The sequence below is a fragment of the Eucyclogobius newberryi genome, unplaced genomic scaffold (genome assembly GCF_026437365.1).
Source record: "Eucyclogobius newberryi isolate DKJ021-1_F unplaced genomic scaffold, fEucNew1.0.hap1 SCAF_3, whole genome shotgun sequence".
Classification (NCBI taxonomy): Eukaryota; Metazoa; Chordata; class Actinopteri; order Gobiiformes; family Gobiidae; genus Eucyclogobius; species Eucyclogobius newberryi.
The window spans coordinates 27690145-27711960 of NW_027315945.1; the positions used below are offsets into that span (position 1 = coordinate 27690145).

The window sequence follows — 21816 nt, forward strand, 5'->3', positions numbered from 1 at the left end:
TTAACTATATAATGTTTATTAAAATATATAAAAGACAAAATACAAATATGCATAATTATATTCATGATGAAATATGCATGTACAGTATAATTATACAGTAAAATGTGTTTACATATATAGATTTTTTTTTATACATATAGCAAGGTATTTTTGCATTTAAACTGGCAGTGGTGATTTCAACCCCATCTCGTCCCTCAGTCCACAGTCAAACGTCCCAAAGACCCAAAGACTCGGCCTCTGTGGGACCATGAGAGCAGCAGCACCTTTACACCTGAGATCTATGTTTTTGGAAATGTGTGCCACCGACCGACACAACCTCGAGTTTGACCCGTCAAAGGTCATCAAACCAGCTTTAAAAAGGAAAGAACACCTTCAGCTCGGGCAGCTTTCTGGTTTTGAGTTGAATGTGGATAATGATGCAGTCCCAGGAAAACAAAAAATCATACAAACTGTGCCACATAGACATAATACACAACAATAGCTTCATAAACATCCTTCTAGTCTCAGCATACATCCAAATATAGCTTGAGGATAAGAATATAAAAATCCAGACTGATTCTATGGAGCGCGACAGTGGATTTCACATTCTACAATTTGATGTAATTTTATCAAGAGGGTAGATCCACCAGAAATATGCAAACTTATGACTCACAAAATGAAGTCGTTTTGATTCACAAAAATAGCGTCTTTGGAGTTAAATAATTGCACAACTTTTTGAAGCTATTGTAAAAGCTTATAAAAAATAGTTTTCCCATAGACTTAAAATCAAAATATATTACAAATTTGAAAGTTTGATGGGGGCTAATTGGCTTCAGGGTAACTTATGACCCTTTAAGCATTAGTTAATTAAAAATACATTTCCAACAAACATAATGAACCACAATATTTCACTGTATTTTGTAAGTTTTTGAATATTTTTTGGGATTGATTATGATTATGTTACGCTTATGAGTTGACGGATTCATCAAACATACATTCACAAAGGGACCACGCATCCACACAAATGTACAAAAGAATTAACCACATATTTGTCATGTAAACTTTTAAAATGCCTTTTCCAATCAATCTGTGGTTAATGCCAACTAGGGATGTCAAGATGATTCAGCTAATCGATGATTATTTAGGTCACAATATATCTATAGAAAGAACAAATAATAATAAGTGTGACTATTTTAGAAGCAAAAGTAAGTGGTTTCAATACAATCTATTGTTAAAAAAATACATCTGAATATAAATTACTTTGATATCTGGCTGTTTTTGTCACATTTGCTTTATTCTGTCTCATAAAATAGTGTTGGATGATATTTCTCTGTGATAATCGTGAATAATCATTAAAATGCGATGTTTTTTCTCAAAATTATGACACTAAAAATTAACATTGTGACATCCCTAGCAACCAACCAAACAACCAACCAGGAATTGATCTATAAAGTCCAAAAATGGATGCCATTTTCAACCTGAAACCAAATTCTATGAGAGAAAATGAGTGCGACGGCCACTGTTGCGCTCCGTGAAGCCTGTTCTATGGAGGTTCGGTCTATTTCCCCTCATCCACATTAAGGCGGTCATGTCTGGTGGTAATGGTGGTAGTGGTGGTGGTGATGGTGTTCGTGGTGGTGATGGTGCTCGTGCCGCTGGACCACGGGCACCACAAAGCCCGGGCTCCCAGGCTCCCTCTCGGCGCCGGGCAGAACGGACGGGACCTGAGGCGGCGGGGACAGCGGCGTCTTGGAGGGCGACTCTCTGTTTTTGGCGCGAAGTCGCTTGCTGTGGTTGTACTGTAGCGGATGCGGGTGATGATTGGCGGTCTGAGCTTGGGGCGGCAGGTGGTACACGTCCTGACCCGTGTGCAGGGCGGCGTGGTGGCCGTGGCACTTGGCCGTTTTACTGTTGTTGCCGCCCTTGTGGTTCCCTTTGGGGGATTTGACGAACGGGGCGGCGCCTTTGCCTCGGAAATCTGCAGGGTTGTAGCTGTCGCCGATGACCTGCGAGCGGCGCTGGTGAGCCACTTGTGTCTCTGGTTCGTGGGACCGCGAGCGACTTTGACTGTGGGAGTTTTTGGTGTGGGTGTCCTGAGGGGGAACAGCAATGGTGGTGGTTCCTGAAGACAAAACACAGCACTTTGACAGAATTGTATTGATTATATGCTATTTTCAGTTTTTAAATATGAAACACGCAACAGAAAAAACAGAACTAAAATGAAGGCAGCAAAAGGTATAAAAAGAAGATTACTTGTGTCCAAAGTAACGTCCCATTTCGTCTAAAGTCTTTCAAATGTGTTTGTTTTTAAACTAAGTAAATTAAGGAAATATCGAAAAGGAAAATGCAGAAAAAGATCAACTCTATTACCAAGGTTCATTTCTCCACAAAATTAATTCATGGACAAACACAAGTGCATGTTTTTTATTTTTTTTATGATTCTGCTCAAGTAGACGAGGGAAATATCTTGACAAATGTACAGTATTGCAAATATAACTTTAACTGTTGATTTGGAAATAAGCTAAATTTGAACATAGGGTAGATTGTTATTTAAAAGGGCTGGAAAATATGGATGCTGAGGAATAAAAATTTAACAAACTTTAAGAAAAAGTTTTAAGAAATTTAAGAGAATAATGTGATATTGCTGCACTTTTTGAGTTCATTTTACAGTCCGATCATATTTTTCTTCTTAAAAAAGACATTTACAGACACATGTTGGCACATTTCTGATAACATCATCTGAATATTGTCAATATAATCTATTTCAAGATATTTGTTGCTATAATTATTGCCCCCCTATCCCCAAGCTGGTGAAATAAAAAAATAAGAAATTATAGTAAATAAGATACCTTCAAATCTGGATGTGTAGTTCTCGATCCCGGCCAGGTCCAGGTAGTGATTTCTTCTCTCTGTGTTTTCATCCACACAGTAATGTTGTCCTTCTGCGGCTGGTGTCTCGTTGGTCTGCCCTCTGCTGCTGAGAACAGGAACATACAGACTTTTACTATGATAACTAAATTATAAAGTTGGACCTTGTCTGAACAGAACAGTTTTGATCTAATAGAGATACAAGGCAGGGCAAGGACAATTTGTACACAATGTTGTGTATAAATTGTTTTTCTTGAGAGAGGCAATTGTTTTTACACTTATTATTTAGTGACTTTGTGTTGGCTGCTACCTTAACATCTTCTAAAAAAAAAAGAGATTGGTTAAAGTGGCTGCAGTGCCCAATTTTATATGATTGGGCCAATTTTGTTCTGCCTTAGGACAGATATTGTAAAAGCAGCTCTTGGGGACAAAATGAGACTACTATGTGCTGGCTGCATCTACTTAATTCTCTTTTGAGAACCAGAAAGCACGTTATCGTTGTTGGTAGCTTTACAATGACAGCAACTCCGCTCCGGCCTCTGAAAGTTGTGAAAAGCACTTATAATTAAACCCAGCGTGGAGAGTAATTATGATGCTAGGAATGCATTATGGAAGTCACAAGACAGTAAACATCAGGTACAGCGTCTTTAAATAAAGGCATCACAGTGGTTTCAAAATGGAGCACCAATATGGATAGCGCAGAGGATAATTAATTAATAGTAGTCGTAAATCCATATGGACCGACCTGATATACGTAGAGTGTCTCTTGTCGACAGGTCGTCCCTCGTCCTGGTGACCGCGGTCTGAACACGACAGTCTTAGATTAGGCCAAGCATAAAAAACAATATCAAATGTGCCTTGTTTTTGTTGTTGTTTTTGTGTCTTTTACCTGTGACTGTTTCCCTCCGGTGGCTCCTGGGCTCCGGTGTGACCGTCAGCTTCACTCGCAGCGTCTTGCTCTTGTTGTGGTAGGAATTATTAACAGAGGCGTCCACCACGTCGTAGATGGTGTGCATGAGACTGGACATGTCCTGGAAAACACGAGTCAGATGAGACAGGATCATTCATTCAAAGATGGCCTCAAGCAAAACAAAAAGGAAACTAATAATAATAATAAATAAATAATAACAGTCAATGCTGCTGTGTTTATCCACCTAGGTAAAAAAATAAATCTAAATGTCGTCAGTTGTCACTAGGGATTATTAGGATAATCGATAATGGTGATATTCTGGTCACAATATAATAGTAAGAACCAAAAACTAATAATCGTGACAATTTTAGCAGTTTTTCTTTTCAATGTACAACCCAAAAATAGACCTAAATGTAAAGAACGTTTTTGATCTTGTTGTTTTTCACATTTATCTTTATTTTGTCTTTCAGAAAGTTTAATTTTGTAAAGCCGGTCAGAATAGTAACAATAGTACAACAGAAATGAAAGAACATTAAAGATTTCACTGTTGTTTGGTCACAGTCTAAATAATCGTAAATCATTGTTAAATCATGATGTTTTTCCTTAACTCTTGTTTTGTCATAGTGTCAGTGATTGTGAATAGTTGTAAAATCGTGATCGTTGACGCTAAAATTAGATTTATTGTCGTCCCTAGTCCAATACAGTGTTTTGACACTCTATACCCGGTGAAGGGCCGAGGTAGTGTCCTCTCTGCTAACGTGAACACAAACCAACGTCCCAAAAACGTGGCGGCGGCGTCTGAATCTCCCTGCGGTACGGTAACTCACCTCCTTGGTAACTTTGCCGCTGTTGTCAAAGTCATACAGTGTGAAGACCCACTCCTGCCGGTTATCGTCCTCCACAGACACATCGCACTCCATGTCCTGCCAGTAAAAACATTTAGTTCAAATCTGCGTTTACCTCAGATTTCACTTATTGTCTCGAATTCCTGTTAAGAGTGTGTTTGTTTACAAAAATACATGATATAACATGCAGTGCTGTGGCAATTCAATGATTTTCAATGGAAGTTTAAAGTCGAAAAGCAAGAACATTGGAATTTTACTATGACGCCACTAAAATGTAGTTTTGGTTTACAGATTATGGATGAGAAAAGTGGGGCCGTCCTTGTGGGAAACACTGAGGACACACAGTACAAAAGCGTCCAGACTGTACAGGTTTATTACACAGGGGAAAAGCGGCGCTTACTGTACAGGTTTATTACACGGGGGAAAAGTGGCGCTTACGTCCAGACTGTAGAGGTTTATTACACGGGGGAAAAGCGGCGCTTACGTCCAGACTGTAGAGGTTTATTATACGGGAGAAAAGCGGCGCTTACATCCAGACTGTACAGGTTTATCACACAGGGGAAACGCGGCGCTTACGTCCAGACTGTAGAGGTTTATCACACGGGGGAAACGCGGCGCTTACGTCCAGACTGTACAGGTTTATCACACAGGGGAAACGCGGCGCTTACGTCCAGACTGTAGAGGTTTATCACACGGGGGAAACGCGGCGCTTACGTCCAGACTGTAGAGGTTTATTATACGGGGGAAAAGCGGCGCTTACATCCAGACTGTACAGGTTTATCACACAGGGGGAAAAGCGGCGCTTACGTCCAGACTGAAGAGGTTTATTACACGGGGGAAAAGCGGCGCTTACGTCCAGACTGATGCGTTTCTTGCCCGGTGCTTTTGTGGCATCTCGGATCAGCTCTCGCTCTCCGTCCTCTGCATGGATGTACTGCAGGTAACTCTCACAGCCCTCGCCTTTTTCAGGAGGAAGAACCACTGCACACAACAAACAAATACATTTATCCTTTTTAAAACAAATATTGATCTACTTTTGTTTTTGTGGATTTTCCTGACAGTTTAAGAAAAAAAAATCGAATCCATTCTAAAGTTACAGACATTTACAAAGGTAGTTTTAAAAAAGGATCAATCAACTTAACAACTGTATCCACCAAAAGGCACAGCGGTCTGTAATTAAGATATTCTGCTTTCCTTCTACAATTTCAAGTGTTAATCTTGGAAGGTTCAGTCTGTATTTTTGTTCTTTTGGTCAATTCAGTTAATTAACAATGTCCTGTAGTTTATTTATGTGTTATGTCCAACTAGAGGTCAGCCTGAAAAGGCGTTTGTGATTCACGTGTGTAATGCATAGCTAAAATACTTCGGCAAAAAGATAAATCATGTGGAAAGTGAAATGTCTAAATAAAGTGTAGAACATGTAGTTTTCTCCACTTACCCTCTAGGGGACAGTGTTGATCAATGAACTGCCCCTCCTTCAGCTCACCGTTTGGAAACTCCTGAGACATGGAAGAGAGGAAAGAGAGGAGAGAGGGAGGGGTGAGGGGATGAGGGAGAGAGAGAAGAGAGAAAGAGAAGGAAAGAGGGACAGAGAGCAAGAAAAGGGAGACAAGCAGAGAAAGAGAAGGAAGAGAAAGAGAGGGAGAGCAACAGAGAGAGAGGGAGAAGAGAGATTGAAAGGGAAACAGAGAGAGACAGGCATAGAAAGGGAGACGGAGAAAGAGAATGTGAGAAGAAAAAAAGACAGCGAGAGAAAGCAAGAGTGAAGAGGGAGAGAGGAGAAAGGGAAAGAGAGAGAAAGAAAGAAAGAAGAGGGATAGAGAGAGAAATAGATGATACAGAAAGAGAGAAGAGTGAGAGAAAGAAGAGACAGAAAGAGAGAAGAGTGAGAGAAAGAGATAAAGAGAGAGGGAAAAGAGACAGAAAGAGAGAAGAGAGAGAGAAAGAGGAGAGAGAGAACGAGAAGAGAAAGAAAGAGAGAAGAGTGAGGGAAAGAGGAGAGAGAGAACGAGAAGAGACAGAAAGAGAGAAGAGTGAGGGAAAGAGGAGAGAGAGAACGAGAAGAGACAGAAAGAGAGAAGAGTGAGGGAAAGAGGAGAGAGAGAACGAGAAGAGACAGAAAGAGAGAAGAGTGAGGGAAAGAGGAGAGAGAGAACGAGAAGAGACAGAAAGAGAGAAGAGTGAGGAAAAGAGAGAGAGAGAGAAAGAAGAGAAAGGGGCAGAGAGAGAGCGAAAGAAGAGAGAGAGAGAGAGCAGTAGAGCGGGTGAGAAAAAGAACGGACAGGGCAAAAGAGGGAGGGAGGGAGAGGGAGGAACAGAGGTTGGCGTTAGAGATGTAAGTGAATCTACAGTTCAGACCACAGACACAGAGAAAACAAACAGTTTCTCCTCAGAGCATTTCCTCCTCTGAAGAAAAGAGACTTTGAACATCTGCACTCTCATTGTGCTGCTCTGTCGGCGACGCCGGCGCCCGCGCATCCATCAAACCGCAAGAAACTTTACCACGCCAGCCAGGGACGAGGGCCGCTCGCCCTCATCTCACTTGACGCCAAACTCTCGGAAAGATTCCAACAGGAAGACGAGAGTTTAGGAAAAGTTCAGTTCAAAAAATGTTCACGCTGCGAAAGAAACATTGAACATTATGGTTTGTGTAAAACAAAGCCACGCAACGAGCCCCGCGGCAACGTGCGAGTATTTATTTTCAATGGAGAATAATTGCCAGATGGAAATTTCCAGCCGGGATAGGATGGGATTGATTAGATACAGTTGTAAAACAAAAGGGGGCCTGAAGAGTAGAGAGAGCTGTCATATGCAAATCATTTATGCATCAAATGTCCACAAATGCGACTTGTACACATGTCAACGTTGGTTCTCTCTGCACACACACACACACAAACAAACGCACACGCAAACAACTAATAATCAAAACTGTGCGGTGGAAACAATAAAAATTAAGTGCAGCCTCGGCCCTAAACCCTCAAGTATTTCAACAACAAATGCTTCATCCCGCGTACGTCATCCGCCGGAGCGACGAGCCGCTCGGCGCTCCACTTCGAGATCAGAACCTCACGTTTCAGAGGGCGGATTAATAAAAAGCAGATAGACGCCGCCGAAAACAAAAGGAACGTCATGTACCTTGAGCGCAGGGGCTGAACATCTGCATGCGTTTACGTGGAAGGAGCCCCTCTCTCTCCTCCCCTGGAGCCCCCCCCTCCTTTCTCGGCTCAAAGTAATGACAGCGCTGAGGCCTGTGGTTCGATTTAACAATCTCAAAGGCGGCGATTATTCCTTACTTCAGAGGATGATACCTTCAGCCTGTAATCTGCCCGTGACCTTGAGCGTGAGAGAGGGAGTGTTCGGGGGGTGAGGAGGGCAAAGGGCCACGATTCAGACGCCCCCCGCAACGTAAATAGGCCACAAGAGACAGAGAGAAGAGATGGAGAATACACGTTATATACACGTTAGATGTGCAGGAGAAATAAGGGCTTTGACAGACATGCCATGAGGACCACTACGAAGCATCTGATCTGACACACACACACTGCACTCACAAGACCACAAACTCACAGGAGTCAATGCAAAAACCACTAAGCAGAAAAAAGTCATGTTAATAGGAAATACCGTATTTTCCGGACTATAAGACTTATATTTATACTTAAATACTCTGGAGCGACTTATATGTGATATTATTTGTTATTTTCACACTTGCAACCATATTTTATACTCCAGTGCTACTTATATATGTTTTTTTCTTCTCCATTATGCATTTTTTGGCTTATACTCCGGTGCGACTTATAGTCCGGGAAAATACGGTACTCAATTTACTCCTAAAACTCCAGTAGACAAACTGTTCTCTGCTGTCGTCCATATAAATAATACCAATAAAAAAATAATTCCACTAATAAAAATGGTTGAGACACTATCAACCGGTTAATCGACCAAAACTGGATGTTGTCTACTCAATTTTGCCCTTCATTTGGAGACAATAAAGGCTTATCTTATCTTAAAGGCTTAAAGACTGACAGCCCTAGTACTGGGAAGGACCTACTAATGATATTCACAACAACAAAAATGTACAATAGGTTGAGGGCCATGCAACTGATAACACTTTAAAGCGAGGATTCATCGGGCAATAATGGTGAAAAAGCGGTTCAGGGAGAATGAGAGGTCATTTTCACACGTGGACTGGCCCCCACAGAGTCCAGACCTAAACCCAGACCCCACTGAGAATGTGCTGGAGAAGACTTTATACTTTGGCCCTTTTCTCCCATCATCAATAAAAGACCTTGGCGAAAAACTGAAGAAATAAAACAACTGTATGACACTGCAGAAGCTGTGTTATTGATCAATATTCCTATGTATTGCCAAATCGTAATTGTCTCGCACCATGAGCTTGAGAGAAGAGCAAAGACAAGAACAAAGACGGGGAAGTTACTGATAAAGAACGGCGCGACTGTTTAAGAGAAGATAAGCACTATCTTCTTCTTAGCGGAGGTAAAGAATGTCTTCAGACGCTCCAAGACCTCTGGCAGACAACTGTACTGCTCCCCTCTGCAAGTCTTTCATCAAAACACACACGCAGAGGGGAAAACAGACCTCCGCGCACAGCCAAGTTGTTGTTTCCTCTGTGTTCTGGCGCTTTTATCTTTGCCTTTGTAATCCAGGGTCTTAATGAAGACCAGTGCGAATGAGGAAGGGGGAGTTTCACCTACTGAGACGCCGCGTCGAGGAGGAACATCAAAGCGTACCATTGATTCGTCCCATCGCCAGCCTCCGACCAGCAGAGAAGGTATAATCACCTCCAAATGAAAGACAAGGACCCAGTGTAATGAGACGCATCAATCACGACTGTGCAATTAAGACGGAGGCATCAAGGACGTCACGCTGAGCGGCAGAGGAGCTGGCGACGTTTACCCGCTTGTACTTTATCATTTTGTGATGAAATCATACTTCTGCAATGTATCATTTTAAATCAACACACCCTTTACTTAGGCTGCAAGTGCGTGTTTTTGTTTTTTCTTTTCTGAAATGTATTTTGATTCCGATTAGATTTGTGACGGTCGCCAACAATTATTTTTATAGTCGACGACTCAAAAGATTGTTTCAACTGTAGATTATGAACAGACATTATGATGGATTCTAGATGGATTTAAAAATGTTGTCGTCTTTGATCTTTGTGTGTTCCAGAGTCTGTATGGTTGAGTCAATCATTACGACGATAACAATACGATTATAATTATATTTTATGGTCAACTAGTCACGATTAGTCAATTAAACATAGCATCCGTATTTGTGACAGATGTTTAAAAAGTATGATTCTGTCCAGAGTGCACATTGTACACACTTTAGCATTAACATTTGAGAGAAGACTGAACTTAATAACCAATACAAGATATAAAGAACAGTTGCAGCCCTTGTGATTTGATGATTGCACCTCAAACTGTCGATTCCATTGTGATATATTGTGCTACCTACTTTTACTCGTCAGCATAACCGATATACTATTACACGACTTCATAACCCTAGCTGAAGTAACAGTACACTTCCTTTAATGTCGCTACACAATACACATGGTAAGAGGCAATGCAAAGCCAGCACCACCGCTGTTCTCATTAGAAGCCCTGCGAGAGTTAATGAGAGAGCCGGCTGGTCCGACCACAGTCTGCAGCCCTGATGTCTAAACACACATGGCAGCTCTATCCACGTCGCCCACAGAGACGGCGAAAGCCTCAAAATCTGCCCGCCTCATGTGCAATTAACTGCTCTCTTTCTGCTGTGGAGGATTCTTTCACTATCACATCACAAACTCAGCGTGCGACGTACAAAGGAGGTGTAAGAATGTTTAGGGCTGCAAAGTATTCCGCACTGCGTTATTCCTACATAAACTATATATTTTTATGCTCAATATTGCATGTATTGGAATCGCATGCTGCTTTTTAGGACACTAACAGGCCCTTTAGAGGAGAAGGAAGGAGCATTGCAACTAGGGTTTAGGAGATAAGGAAAATAATCAATGAGGATCAATCAGGAATGTGAGGAAAGTGCCTTTGAATACAATTATTGTATCACATAATGCAGCAATGGACTGTAAAATCAACCCAAAAAAGTGCAGAAATATTTCAAAAATGACTAAATAAAATTGTATGATTTTTCTTTTTTATCCATAAACTGCTTATTTATTTATGATTTTTGATTATTACTTTTCATTCAAATTTAGCTTATCTCCAATATAACAATCACTGTATCATTACATATTTGATATAACTCCAAGGGCAGTGGTGGAAGAGTTTAGAATATGGGATTATACGATTATGCTGCGATTCAACCGACAAACCTCTGGAAAAATACATATTGTAGTAATGTTAAGGAAACATCGTAGTGTTGTATATTACCTGCATTACCTACACTAGAGGCTTTAGACAGGGCAGAGTAAAGAGCATTAAGAAAAAAAGCCAAATGAATGGAAGAAAACATGAAAATAAATCATGGTAACTAACTACAGGATGTATAGCACAAGCCAGGAGTAAACTGCATTGAGCAAAAATGTTCAACTAACTGTATCCTAATCGGTTAATTGCTTTGGGAAGGACTTCTGTCATAAAAACCAAAGCAAATTAAAAACCATCATCTTCTAAACTGGATCACAGTGAATGAACCGAGGCACGAAAACTTGATTAACTAACTAGATTAAAATTAATATCATTGCACCACCACATGATCACTTCAAACAACTGATGTTTTGTGTTGAAAATAACATTCTATAGTGACTAACAGTGTGTTTTTCTTAATCAATGTGGTATCGAGTGTCAAGACTTGTCCTTGTGAGGATGATTTCGGGTTTTGAAATGTGAGTATTGCGACACCTGAGGAGAAAAAAGCTGCCCCGAAGTCCACGGAGAGGAATAAGATTGACAATAAGACGTCTTTAAAAACAAGCCGACACTGCTCCGTGTAAACAGGAGACGGAGAGGGAAGCGTGCCTTGTTTGTTTCGGTTTAATGCTGCCGTTCTGCCAAGCTTCCCTAAAGCCTCAGCCCAGTGCCAGACTTTTATGTGGGATAGAGTAACCAGAGGAAGCTTTCATAGCTCAACCAGGTGACATCAGACGTCCCCCCCCTCCTCTGCCCGTCACTCTACCACCCATCCTCCCTCTGGAAAACACTGCACAGCTTTGTTCTCGCAGCGCCCCGAACCAACTCGCCCAAAATATAAGAACGCACACTTCTTTTGGGGTGTTCTTCAAAGCCCGCCAAGTCGATTTTCTAACATCGGATCTTTAAAACCATGAATTAGCCGGCTTTAAATGTGCGAAAGAGGTAGAAGTTATCAGAAAAACAGTGACAAATGAATTTAAAGAGGGTAAAATGTCTTACTTATCAATAATGATCTATCTGAAATATAAAATGTATATATGGTGCGTTATAATACGGTGTGCCATAATGAATGCACTAGTTTACAGGGCCATTGCAAAACAAATGCAAAGAGGTCAGAGTTTGTCTTATGAATATGTTTTTCCCCCCAGTATTCATACTTGTGCAAATGAAAATCAATTAGTACATGGTTATTGTAGTTATAGAAGTCGCAGGGAGTGTAATATTAACACATGATGGAGGAGGTCGTGGTGATTTTAATGAAATTAATATGACTTGAGTCGACTAAAGAAAGTCTTAGATCTGTGCGTCGATTAGTCGACTAAAAGGGGGAGTGGTGTAGCACTATAGCACTTAAAACTATAAAGTATCCACAAGCTCAAGAGGATGAATGTAAAAAAAAACAAAAAAAAAAAACAACAGTATTTGTACTGTGCGAGTAAACGGCACATTTATTTGTAAAAAGATAGAATAAGCGCATGGTTTTATCTCAACGCTCCAGCTAACACACTGCACACCTCCTTTCGACCGTAGTTCATATACATAATACATATACATATACGTACATATCTTGGTTGACTGATACATCATCTACAGATTAGTCGATTAAAGCCCTACAGCCCAAGTTGAGTGTAATTGATTTTTCTTCCTGTCCTTTGCATATTCTGGAAATCGCTTATTACGTATGAATTATCAATGACGGCTAAATATCATAAACAAAAGCCACTTAGAATATATTCGATTAACAAGATCTCAAATCAATTCTTTTGCCAACCATGTTTTGCAGTTTTCAAAAATACTCTGCGGGCTTCTTTTGTGAGCGTTCACCTTGGAGCGGATGCTAAAGAAAGGTTTTGATGACTCCCGGCCTGCCAACACCATTTCCACTTCTGAAAGAGCGAGGGAGACTCCTATGGGGCGGCCAAATAATGAAAAAACGAGGACCAAAGCGAAGGGACGCCGCTTCATAAACAAACTGCAAACTCTTCACCACAGAATGAAACTGGAGAGGGGGCCATTGAGAAATAAGGGCCCTCCATTCCAGAAGAAACCAACCTGGCCTTGACTGAAAACCAGATGTGCGCGGTTAGAGGAGAGGGGCGAGTGGAAGGGGGAAGGGGCTTTGGCTGCAAATGAGAACAACTTAAGACGGAGCGGGGCCGTTGCACAACTTCACACTCTTTTCTTTGCAAAACCGAGGGGAAAAAAAACAACGAGAAACTGATGAGAAGAAGTTGACGCCTGAAGACAAATCTCTGGTACTTTGAGCTGCGTTTGCAATCGAACTTTGGGTAATTATGGCGCCTAAGAGTTCACAAATGAGATGCATCTTGGCAAGAACACAAGAAAAGCAAAACTTCTGAGAAAGCTGGATTTATGATGGGTGTATTTTGTAGCAGAAGTTCAGTAATTACAGTGTGAATGAGGCTAGACCCACACCAAGATAAGGTTGGGTAGATTAATTATAACTGGTTGTATGGGCAAAATGAAAAAAAAAAAACATCAACTCTATCACAGCTCATGTATACTTTAGCTGTACTTTGCCATTAGTATAAGCTTTATCTCCTTCTTCTGAGTATCGCGATAATAATCAGAAAATATTGGCATTTCTAACGAGTCTTTAAATGTATTTGTTGATGTTTCAGTCTCAGAGAAATGTGAAACGCCTGTGAAATTACCCACAAAAGCACAAACAAAATGACTTTATACTTGGGCTGTAGATCTTTAGTCGCTTAATCAGTTGATGTTGTCTTTGGAACCAAAATTTGGATTAGTCGACTAAATATTTTACTACAGTATAATTATTTGGAAGTGAATTTTGAGCTTATTGTGCCTACTTTTTTTTGCATGTACCGTAAATATCTAGTTTATTAGATATTTGGACTAAGGGCTTGTCTTTAGTTAACCAATAATTTCTTTAGTTGATTACAGCTAATACTTTATACCTTTGTTGGAAAGATTACAACATGGGTTTGATACATTTTTCTGATTTGCTCCTACATTTTGAGTTTCGTACCCAATATCTAAATTGTGTTCATCTTCAAAACATGTATTTACATTTACAACATCATAACAATTTGAAATATAAACATATGTTAGCAAAGTGCTGCATAAAACAGAAATGCATTTAATCCTAATCCAAGGCTCTCTCTAGATTGGTCAAGGTCAAAGGGTCACACCACAACAAAGCACTGTAGTTATGTCATTCACTTCTATGTTTCTGTATCATGTTCGCGGACACAGGTTTTGGGGGGATCAGAGCACAATGGCACTCGGTCACATGTGTGGTGGTCCCATGTGTGAAGTTCAGCCCCGTTCAAAGGAGCCGAGTCTGTCTGGGGTCAAAGCAGAGGCGCAGTCCGCTCCGCTCTTGGCAGGACATGAATCACAGCGCTGAAGCCTCTCCGGTCGTCGTAACAACAGCTGTGCGGAGAGATGAGCGTGCCTGGGTGTCTATGTAAGAGGAAAGTCACCCCTTCTCCACGCCCTCCGCACAATAACAGTCATCATCCCCTCACTCCGACCGTGGTTACCTGCCGGACAGAGCACGCACTCATCCGTGATGCATGTGACACCGGGGCATTGCGGGCGCCAATCAGCTCACGCCCACTAAAACAGCTGAGGCCATAGAATTCTTCTTTCGGAGACAAGAAAGAAGTTATGCTAAATTAGAGTAACAGGAATATTGCTAACATCATTGTGAAATTGTGATTTGTTGTACACATTTGCCTTTTCCAGTTTCAAGTCTGTGTATCATGATAAAGATATATATATACATACACTGATGGAATATGGAAAAGGGTTTCTGCATTCTAAATTGTAGTTGAACACAATGCAACTTTATAAATAAAGGTGGAGCTGATGATGAAATGAAAACTGGAATAATGTCAAAATAAATAAATAAAATGGTCAAAAATCTGCATTTGGAACATGTCAACATTAGGAACACGCTGATACGTTTTCAGATGGTCTAAAAACTCAAAAAAGGAATTTTAAACCTCAAATTTTCAGGAGCTTATTTGACCAACAGTTGGGTAATGCCAACTTGTAACTGTCATGATATTTGAAAGGGACCTGTTTAACAGCACAAATCAGCTCACCTGTCGTAGTTACTTATGGTGAGATTGTGTTAATTTAAAACTAAGCTCAGAGTCCATCTTGAGTAGAGCTTCAGACAGAGCAGTGCCTCCAGATGGCTTCACCCACCCAACAAATGTAGATGATGTCATATGAAAGGTACAATACAAAGCAGAGTGCAATAAGATGCATGTAATATAGAAAAACACGCACATTTCCTAAAGCACAACAGATGATCCAAGTCTTTTACTCAACTTGACCGACTCAACAGTATTCTGGCAAACAATACAAACCATACCACATTAGAAACTTATGTTCAAAGACACGCACGCCTGAAAATATGTCCACAAACCAAGAGAGGATACAAGCTGTCCAGATTTCAAACATGCAAACCCACTCCCCCGACAAACACCGAACTTCACAGGACCCGGTATAACAAAGCCAGAGTGGGCCGGGCGGTGAGTCTCTGACAGGATGTTCCTCTGTTTCTGGCCTCCATGTGAAATTCTGTAAGCTTCTGCACAGACCTCTGGCTCTAAAGCTGGGCCAATGGCGAGTGCGGTCGGGCCGATAAAGCTGAAGGGATTTGTTCCACATTCCTCAGCCCCTTTCAAACAACACTGCGCTCCAACCAACGCCAGGTCCGGGACGAGGTGGCTTGGACGTCCGAGGGCAGTCGTGCAGTTGTGCCACAAAAAAAAAAAAAAAGGTGTTTATGTCGTTTAGAAGAAATGAGATCTAGTGATGTTTTTTTGACATGCACAGAACACCGCTCTTCTAGGTTTGTGGTTAATCAGGGATATGGGTGCGTTTGTACTCAATTTAAATTACAATGTTAACGAAAAAATTTCAAAACCGGCCATAAATACTGGCCCGAAAATATTGTCAGAACGTATTTGCCATCAATTGCTCTAATTCTAAACACTCGGCCACGGCATAGGCCATGAGGAAAAAAACACATTGGCCAATCTCTAATTATGAAATGGGCCTAAGCTTGTAAAAGAAACCAGGTCTGAACCACAACAAAGCGATGAATAAAGGCAGACCTCAATCAGAATCTAACCAGAACCACCAGTCCACCAGGGCTCAGCTAAAGCAGGGAGCAAGTTCTACATCAGTACAAAACCAAGTATAAACTAAGCAGGTTCAACTTCAACTTTACAAAATATCGACCCCATTAAGCTCAGGAGGTCCAGCACCATGTCAGGACAAGGCCAAGACTAGCAATAAACCAAGACAATGTGGAGTGAAACAGATCTAGATGTGAGAACATAGAAAACATAGTGACGCAATTCTTTTAAACATAAATTCATTGCAAATTGCTGAGTTACACTGCTTTACCTGCCGACTGCTGCATCAAGGCTGCATTACAACATCACTTTAGTAAACGTCCTGTTCAGACCATTACAATTGTTTGGCAAGAAACGTGCAATACTTAACTAGAATGTGTTCCTTATATCTATTTGGATCAGTTGGTTGGATGTATGAAGTTATTAGACCATAATGGATTTATAAATAATAAAATTACAGATTTATAGGCAAAAGCTAAAAAAAAAAATGACATTGATTGATCACGCTCATAGATACACATTTATTTTGTCTCATTAATGAACAAATAAAAAGTTATACCAGTATTACCTTTCTAAACATAAACAATGCAGATGCTTATTCATTGCTAGCTACACAAAAAAGCTAAATGTCTTCCTCCAAAGTCCAAGGTCTTTATTTTCTTGATTAAAATGACTGAATCTCGATCTCCATTCATATTGTATCGATCGCTCGGCCCTTCGTCGGCTCCTCTCTTCATCCTCTCCAGCATCAGCGATGGAAATTACCTCACATTGCCAGCGGTTTTGTACACGTCAGTCCATAACCAGCTTGTCTTTTGTATCGTGAGGAAACAGTTTCGACACTCCGGCCTTTGTCTGTGGTGTATTTAGTGTCAGGTTCCCCCCCCCCCCCCCCCCGCCGTGAGCCCTGGATGTCAGTTAGCCGTGCCAGATAATTGCCCTCACCTGCAGATAACCACTGACACCTCCCGTTTTCACTGCTCCCTTTGTCACGCGGCGAGGGATTTGACTCACAGCTTTGAAAAGTCGGGGCTGGCGGTTCACAGGGGCGAGGCTTTGTGGTCGGAGGCTGGTGAAGTTACAGTGCTCCTGCGGGTGACTGAGAAATGTAAACAAACCGCGGAGGAGAGGGACAGCTGCGGGTGCGCGACGGCGACGAGGCACCACTGGTCCGACCGAGCGTGGAGCCGCAAGTGTACCATGCTGTCAGCGTAATAAACAATGACATCTTGTGTACATAGCACTAACACTGTGGATTTAGGGGAAAATATAGACTCTTTCTATCAGAATTCAGATTTTCTTTATTATTTGTGAAAAGATTTAGATTGGAGCACTGGTCAGTAGCATTAACATACAAAAAGGCATGTACGATGAACAAAATACACATAGAAGTTAGAACATATATATTTCAAGTCACTTTGCACAGTCAATTGCACATAGTCAGTCCATGTTGTCAATTAATTCAATAAACTGAGAGGAATGAACAAGTTTTAATACCTGTTGCTTTGAATTGAAGTTAAATCATGCTATCTGAAACAATACATTGTCAAATATGTATCAAAAGCAGATACAATACAGATTTATCATTGCTTATTACTGATTATTTAGGTGTCATGTTTTAAAAGCCATGGTAGATTTACTGAGGGGGTGGAATGGAGGAAATAAATAAAACACCTTTTAAAAGTATTGTATATTGTGTTGGTGTAACCCTCATTTGTCCAGGCGTGTTCCATTGTAGAGAAAGCTTCAGTAACTGAAACTTTTTCTACTATTGTATAATTCAATGTACGATTTATGGCTTTTAGGGTAAATTGTTCAGGGGCATAAAGAGGTTAATGCATATACTTTTGTTTCGTAACAGTCCTAGTTAGAATCAAGCAGTATTTATCTTGAGCCTATATTCAGCTGGAAATAAGAAACAATGTGCATGTTAGCTTAAAATTTGTGTAATAATTGCATTTTAAAATAAGAAAGATTCGATTTTATTGCAAGATTGTTGTTTTCCCATCATTATTTTCAATCACAGTCACAATTGAAATAATTGCAGAGCCCTAATTCTGAAATAACGGTTTGGTTTTGAGTGAGGTGCAGGATTCCCAAGCAGTGAGTAGGTTTGGGGTCAGGTCCACAGTTGTACAGTTCAGTGGTTAAAGCTCCCTGTGGGACAGTTACAAAGAGAGGCTGTGGGTCTGACTGGAGCCCGTGCACTCAGAAACCATCCGTCTGAAATGGGCTGTGAGCTTGAGAGGGATTTGGAGAAACAGAAACGGAGTCTGACGTAACAGCATCTTAGCCTTTTATCTAATATTCTTTTAGAAGTTCTTCTAAAAAGGTGTTGCTTGAGATGCAGTGAATGATCAGAGCTGATTTGATGACGGCCTCCATATTCTCAAGTTCAATTGTTTTTTGTTTTTTTAATTATTACTCTGATAAAGCTACTGGTTTTGAAAAATCTAGGAGCAATACATTCACACAACTGATTTATGTGCAGTATTTCACAAATCAAATGGTATAATAATAAGTCTGAGCGATATAAAGGCAATACAACTGATTGTGATCTGCTCTCTAGGGCTGTAGTCGATTAAAGACGTTCTTGATTAGCGGACTAAAAGGGATGATAAATGTATTACTATCTCTAGGTTACAAATATTTATACAGAAAAACATTAAATTTATCTGTGAAAAGGCACATTAAACACACAATTCACACCCAAATCTCACGCTTAGTCACTCCATGCTTCAGCTCTGTTTTTGTAAATACAAACGCTTTAAAATCCCACAAAATAATTACCGTAGTTGCCAAATTAAAGTTTTGGTCGACCAATTAGTCAACTGAACTAAATGTCTACTGCCTTATGATGCAGCGCTTACAATGCTCCGTTTAATGTAGCTCTAGGCTGAAGCGCAGCTCCCATTTGAGCATTTGTCCTGTTCAGGCGGATCTAACCAACCACAGTGAAGTGTCAACTCTCAGAAGCAGCACACGACTATTTTAAAAACTTAAGTGTACATGAATCATAAGAAAACTGAAATTGTGATCTGAGCTCTAAGAATAAATCGTGATATTAGGCTTTTGTCATTTTGTGTATCCCGTTTCCAGATATTATTTTCCTGAATACTTCAAGCTTATTCCACGCACATTCCATGCACTAACCCTTGCAATGCTGATGATTAGCATTTACACAATACTAACATTTCAAACTCGATTTCGATACAAAGGAATATATTCAATTCTTCATAGCGATTTCAATATCAAAAACAGGAAATAAAAGGCTCTTTTTACGTCATGCTTTTAGACAATAGGCAAGATACTTTCTTTATTAAACATCGAGGTCTTATTCTAGTTCTGATGATGCTCAAGATCATTTTAAAAACTGCTCAGGACAAATCTAATTGTTTTGTGCTTGTATTTTTGATTCTAGTTTTAGCATTCTAGTTCTAGTTTTATCAGTATCCAATTTTCCATACTTTTGACAACTCTAATGCTGATTAACATGCACTGATATTCACTTTTCACATGTATTATTTTATGGTTTAATTTCATCTGTACGGCACATGAGCTGCCTGCAATAAATGAATAGTACATTGACACACTTAGTAATTAGTTATGAGTCATACTGCATGTTAACCCTCAAAAGCACTGAAAAGCAATACAAAAAAACATAAACGTACAGATTCTGGGCGAAGCCACAAAAATCCCAAAATGTTTAATGTTGGTGAATTTATTTAAATAAACCAGATTGACCCTCACTGTAAATGTAAGTATAGTAACTTTAATTGAGGGGTTAGGTCAGCTTGGTTTTTGCCATGCGTCTGTCGTGTAACTGCAGCTCTTCTCCTGTCTCCTCCAGCTGGCTCCTTCTGCCCCTTTCAAAGACCACAAACATTCTTGACACTGCAAGAACAGGCCCTTTTCCAAGCTGTGAAGTTCCTCACAAGCCTGGAACTGGACAGCGGTCATCCCAGGGTCAGCACCGTGTTTTCATTGGGATTCCTAAAAATACACCTCCACTGGACACGGGAAAGGGCCCAGACTGCACAACTGTCAGACAGTGCAAGGAAGCATGGGCACATTCGAAAGATCACAGCCAGTTGTGCTATAGGCGGAACTGCTTTGGCCTTGGAAATGCAAAAGGACACGTCATTTAAGAAGAAATAATAGGACTACAAGATAGAGTTTATGGTGTTCTACACAAACTGATACTTGCATTTTTACAAAATAATTTAAAGCAGAGACTTTCCTTCAAACTAATTGTTGAGGTTCTGATTGAACATTGAACACAGGACTTGAGTGTCATTGTTGACATTGGTCAAAAATTACCGCAATTACATTCATAATTTGGCTTAAACCTCAAACAATCCTGAACCAAGCTGTCTGGATCAGTTTTCAGTGCAAGTAGCAGTCAGCAATTACTTTTACAATTACTCAACGAGCCAAACGATTGATTCTGAAGTTATAAATATACAGAAAATGCTCTTCTTGTCTCATTTTGATTTCATAGCAGTGCGGTGGTTCTGATAAAACCTGTATTCTTAGCATGTGATAAGCCTATGAGTATACCCCAGATTGTGACTAATGATTATTAAAATAGCTGACACTCATTTCAGCAGTCGATAAGTCACAATTACTGCGATTTGTCTTTGGGGCTCTATAATAAGAAAGCAGATCTTTTTTAGGCCACAGGCTCGACATCTGTGTTTCTTCCTAACGGACTTCAGTCGTTTTGTGTGCACACTAGCAACACTACATTAACATTACGGACTGTACATGTGTGCAGCTCCAACGCTTGTTTTGCAGGGTAGAATTCTGGAGCGTAATTCATCCGTGGCACAAAGTAAGATCAAAAGGCTTCAGAGCAGAGGGCAGCGGAGTCACAGAACCACTGCGTCCTCAGACAAATTCACTAGGGAACACGACGAAGAAGAGGAGATGCATCTTAGCAACTATTTAATGTGACCAATTCAGCAAAGTCTGTAATTGAAGTGATATGTTTTGTGCGTAAAGATTTAATTGACAGTGCACTTTTCCCAAATGATCAGCCCCAACATCTGAGAGATAATATGAACGATTTGTACCCAACTTTACTTCAAAAAAGACAGAGACAAAAAGAGAGGCATTTTGTTTGTTTGATAAGAGAACCATAAAGAAGAAAGTAACTACCAAGGACAGTACAATATATCCAATCACTCACCAGACCTAAAACACTGTCATCTCAGAACACGTTTGTAACGATCTAAACGACAGGGTTTGCAGTTTTTATACAGAAGACAGGACATTTTGTTGTTCGTGGAGGAAATTATGGTACTTAAAAAAATTGCAGGCATTACAGCCCAGCTATTAAATAAAATAAATCAAAACGTGCAAAGACAAACATTGGGCCGCACTATTTGTATATTATAACTCATATTATAACTAATTGTGTCTCGACCCACCCACACTTAATAATGAAAGATAAAATAATGAAAGAAGAGGTATGCCGATGTGTACATGTAAAAACACATAATTGCTCTCTGCATAAAACATTATATTGTGTGAATAGTTTGAGTTTTGTTAATTGCTACCTTTCAGGAATAGCCATAAATGTGTGCATAGGCAACATTAGCTTATAGCATTGCACATAGCAGCTTATCTGAGGTGTAAAACTAGACGTCTTCACACTGATCAAGTTTGGGCTTAATCAGCAAGTTTTGAGGAAG

The 21816-nt window shown here is 40.3% G+C and overlaps 1 protein-coding gene across 2 annotated transcripts in view; it reads right to left on the reverse strand.

Moving 5' to 3' along the window:
* nkd2b (NKD inhibitor of WNT signaling pathway 2b) overlaps positions 1-21816 on the reverse strand; it is a 32284-nt gene continuing 10468 nt past the window's right edge. Inside the window, exons 4-10 of one of the 2 annotated variants that reach the window (XM_072460918.1) lie at positions 6041-6101; positions 5456-5583; positions 4585-4680; positions 3737-3878; positions 3593-3650; positions 2829-2953; positions 1-2101 (exon numbers count right to left, since the gene is read on the reverse strand). In XM_072460918.1, the coding sequence (XP_072317019.1) occupies positions 1566-2101; positions 2829-2953; positions 3593-3650; positions 3737-3878; positions 4585-4680; positions 5456-5583; positions 6041-6101 (1146 nt within the window). In that variant the 3' untranslated portion in view covers positions 1-1565. Of the gene's footprint in view, positions 2102-2828; positions 2957-3592; positions 3651-3736; positions 3879-4584; positions 4681-5455; positions 5584-6040; positions 6102-21816 lie in introns of both variants that reach the window. The other variant, XM_072460917.1, reaches the window with a different exon arrangement.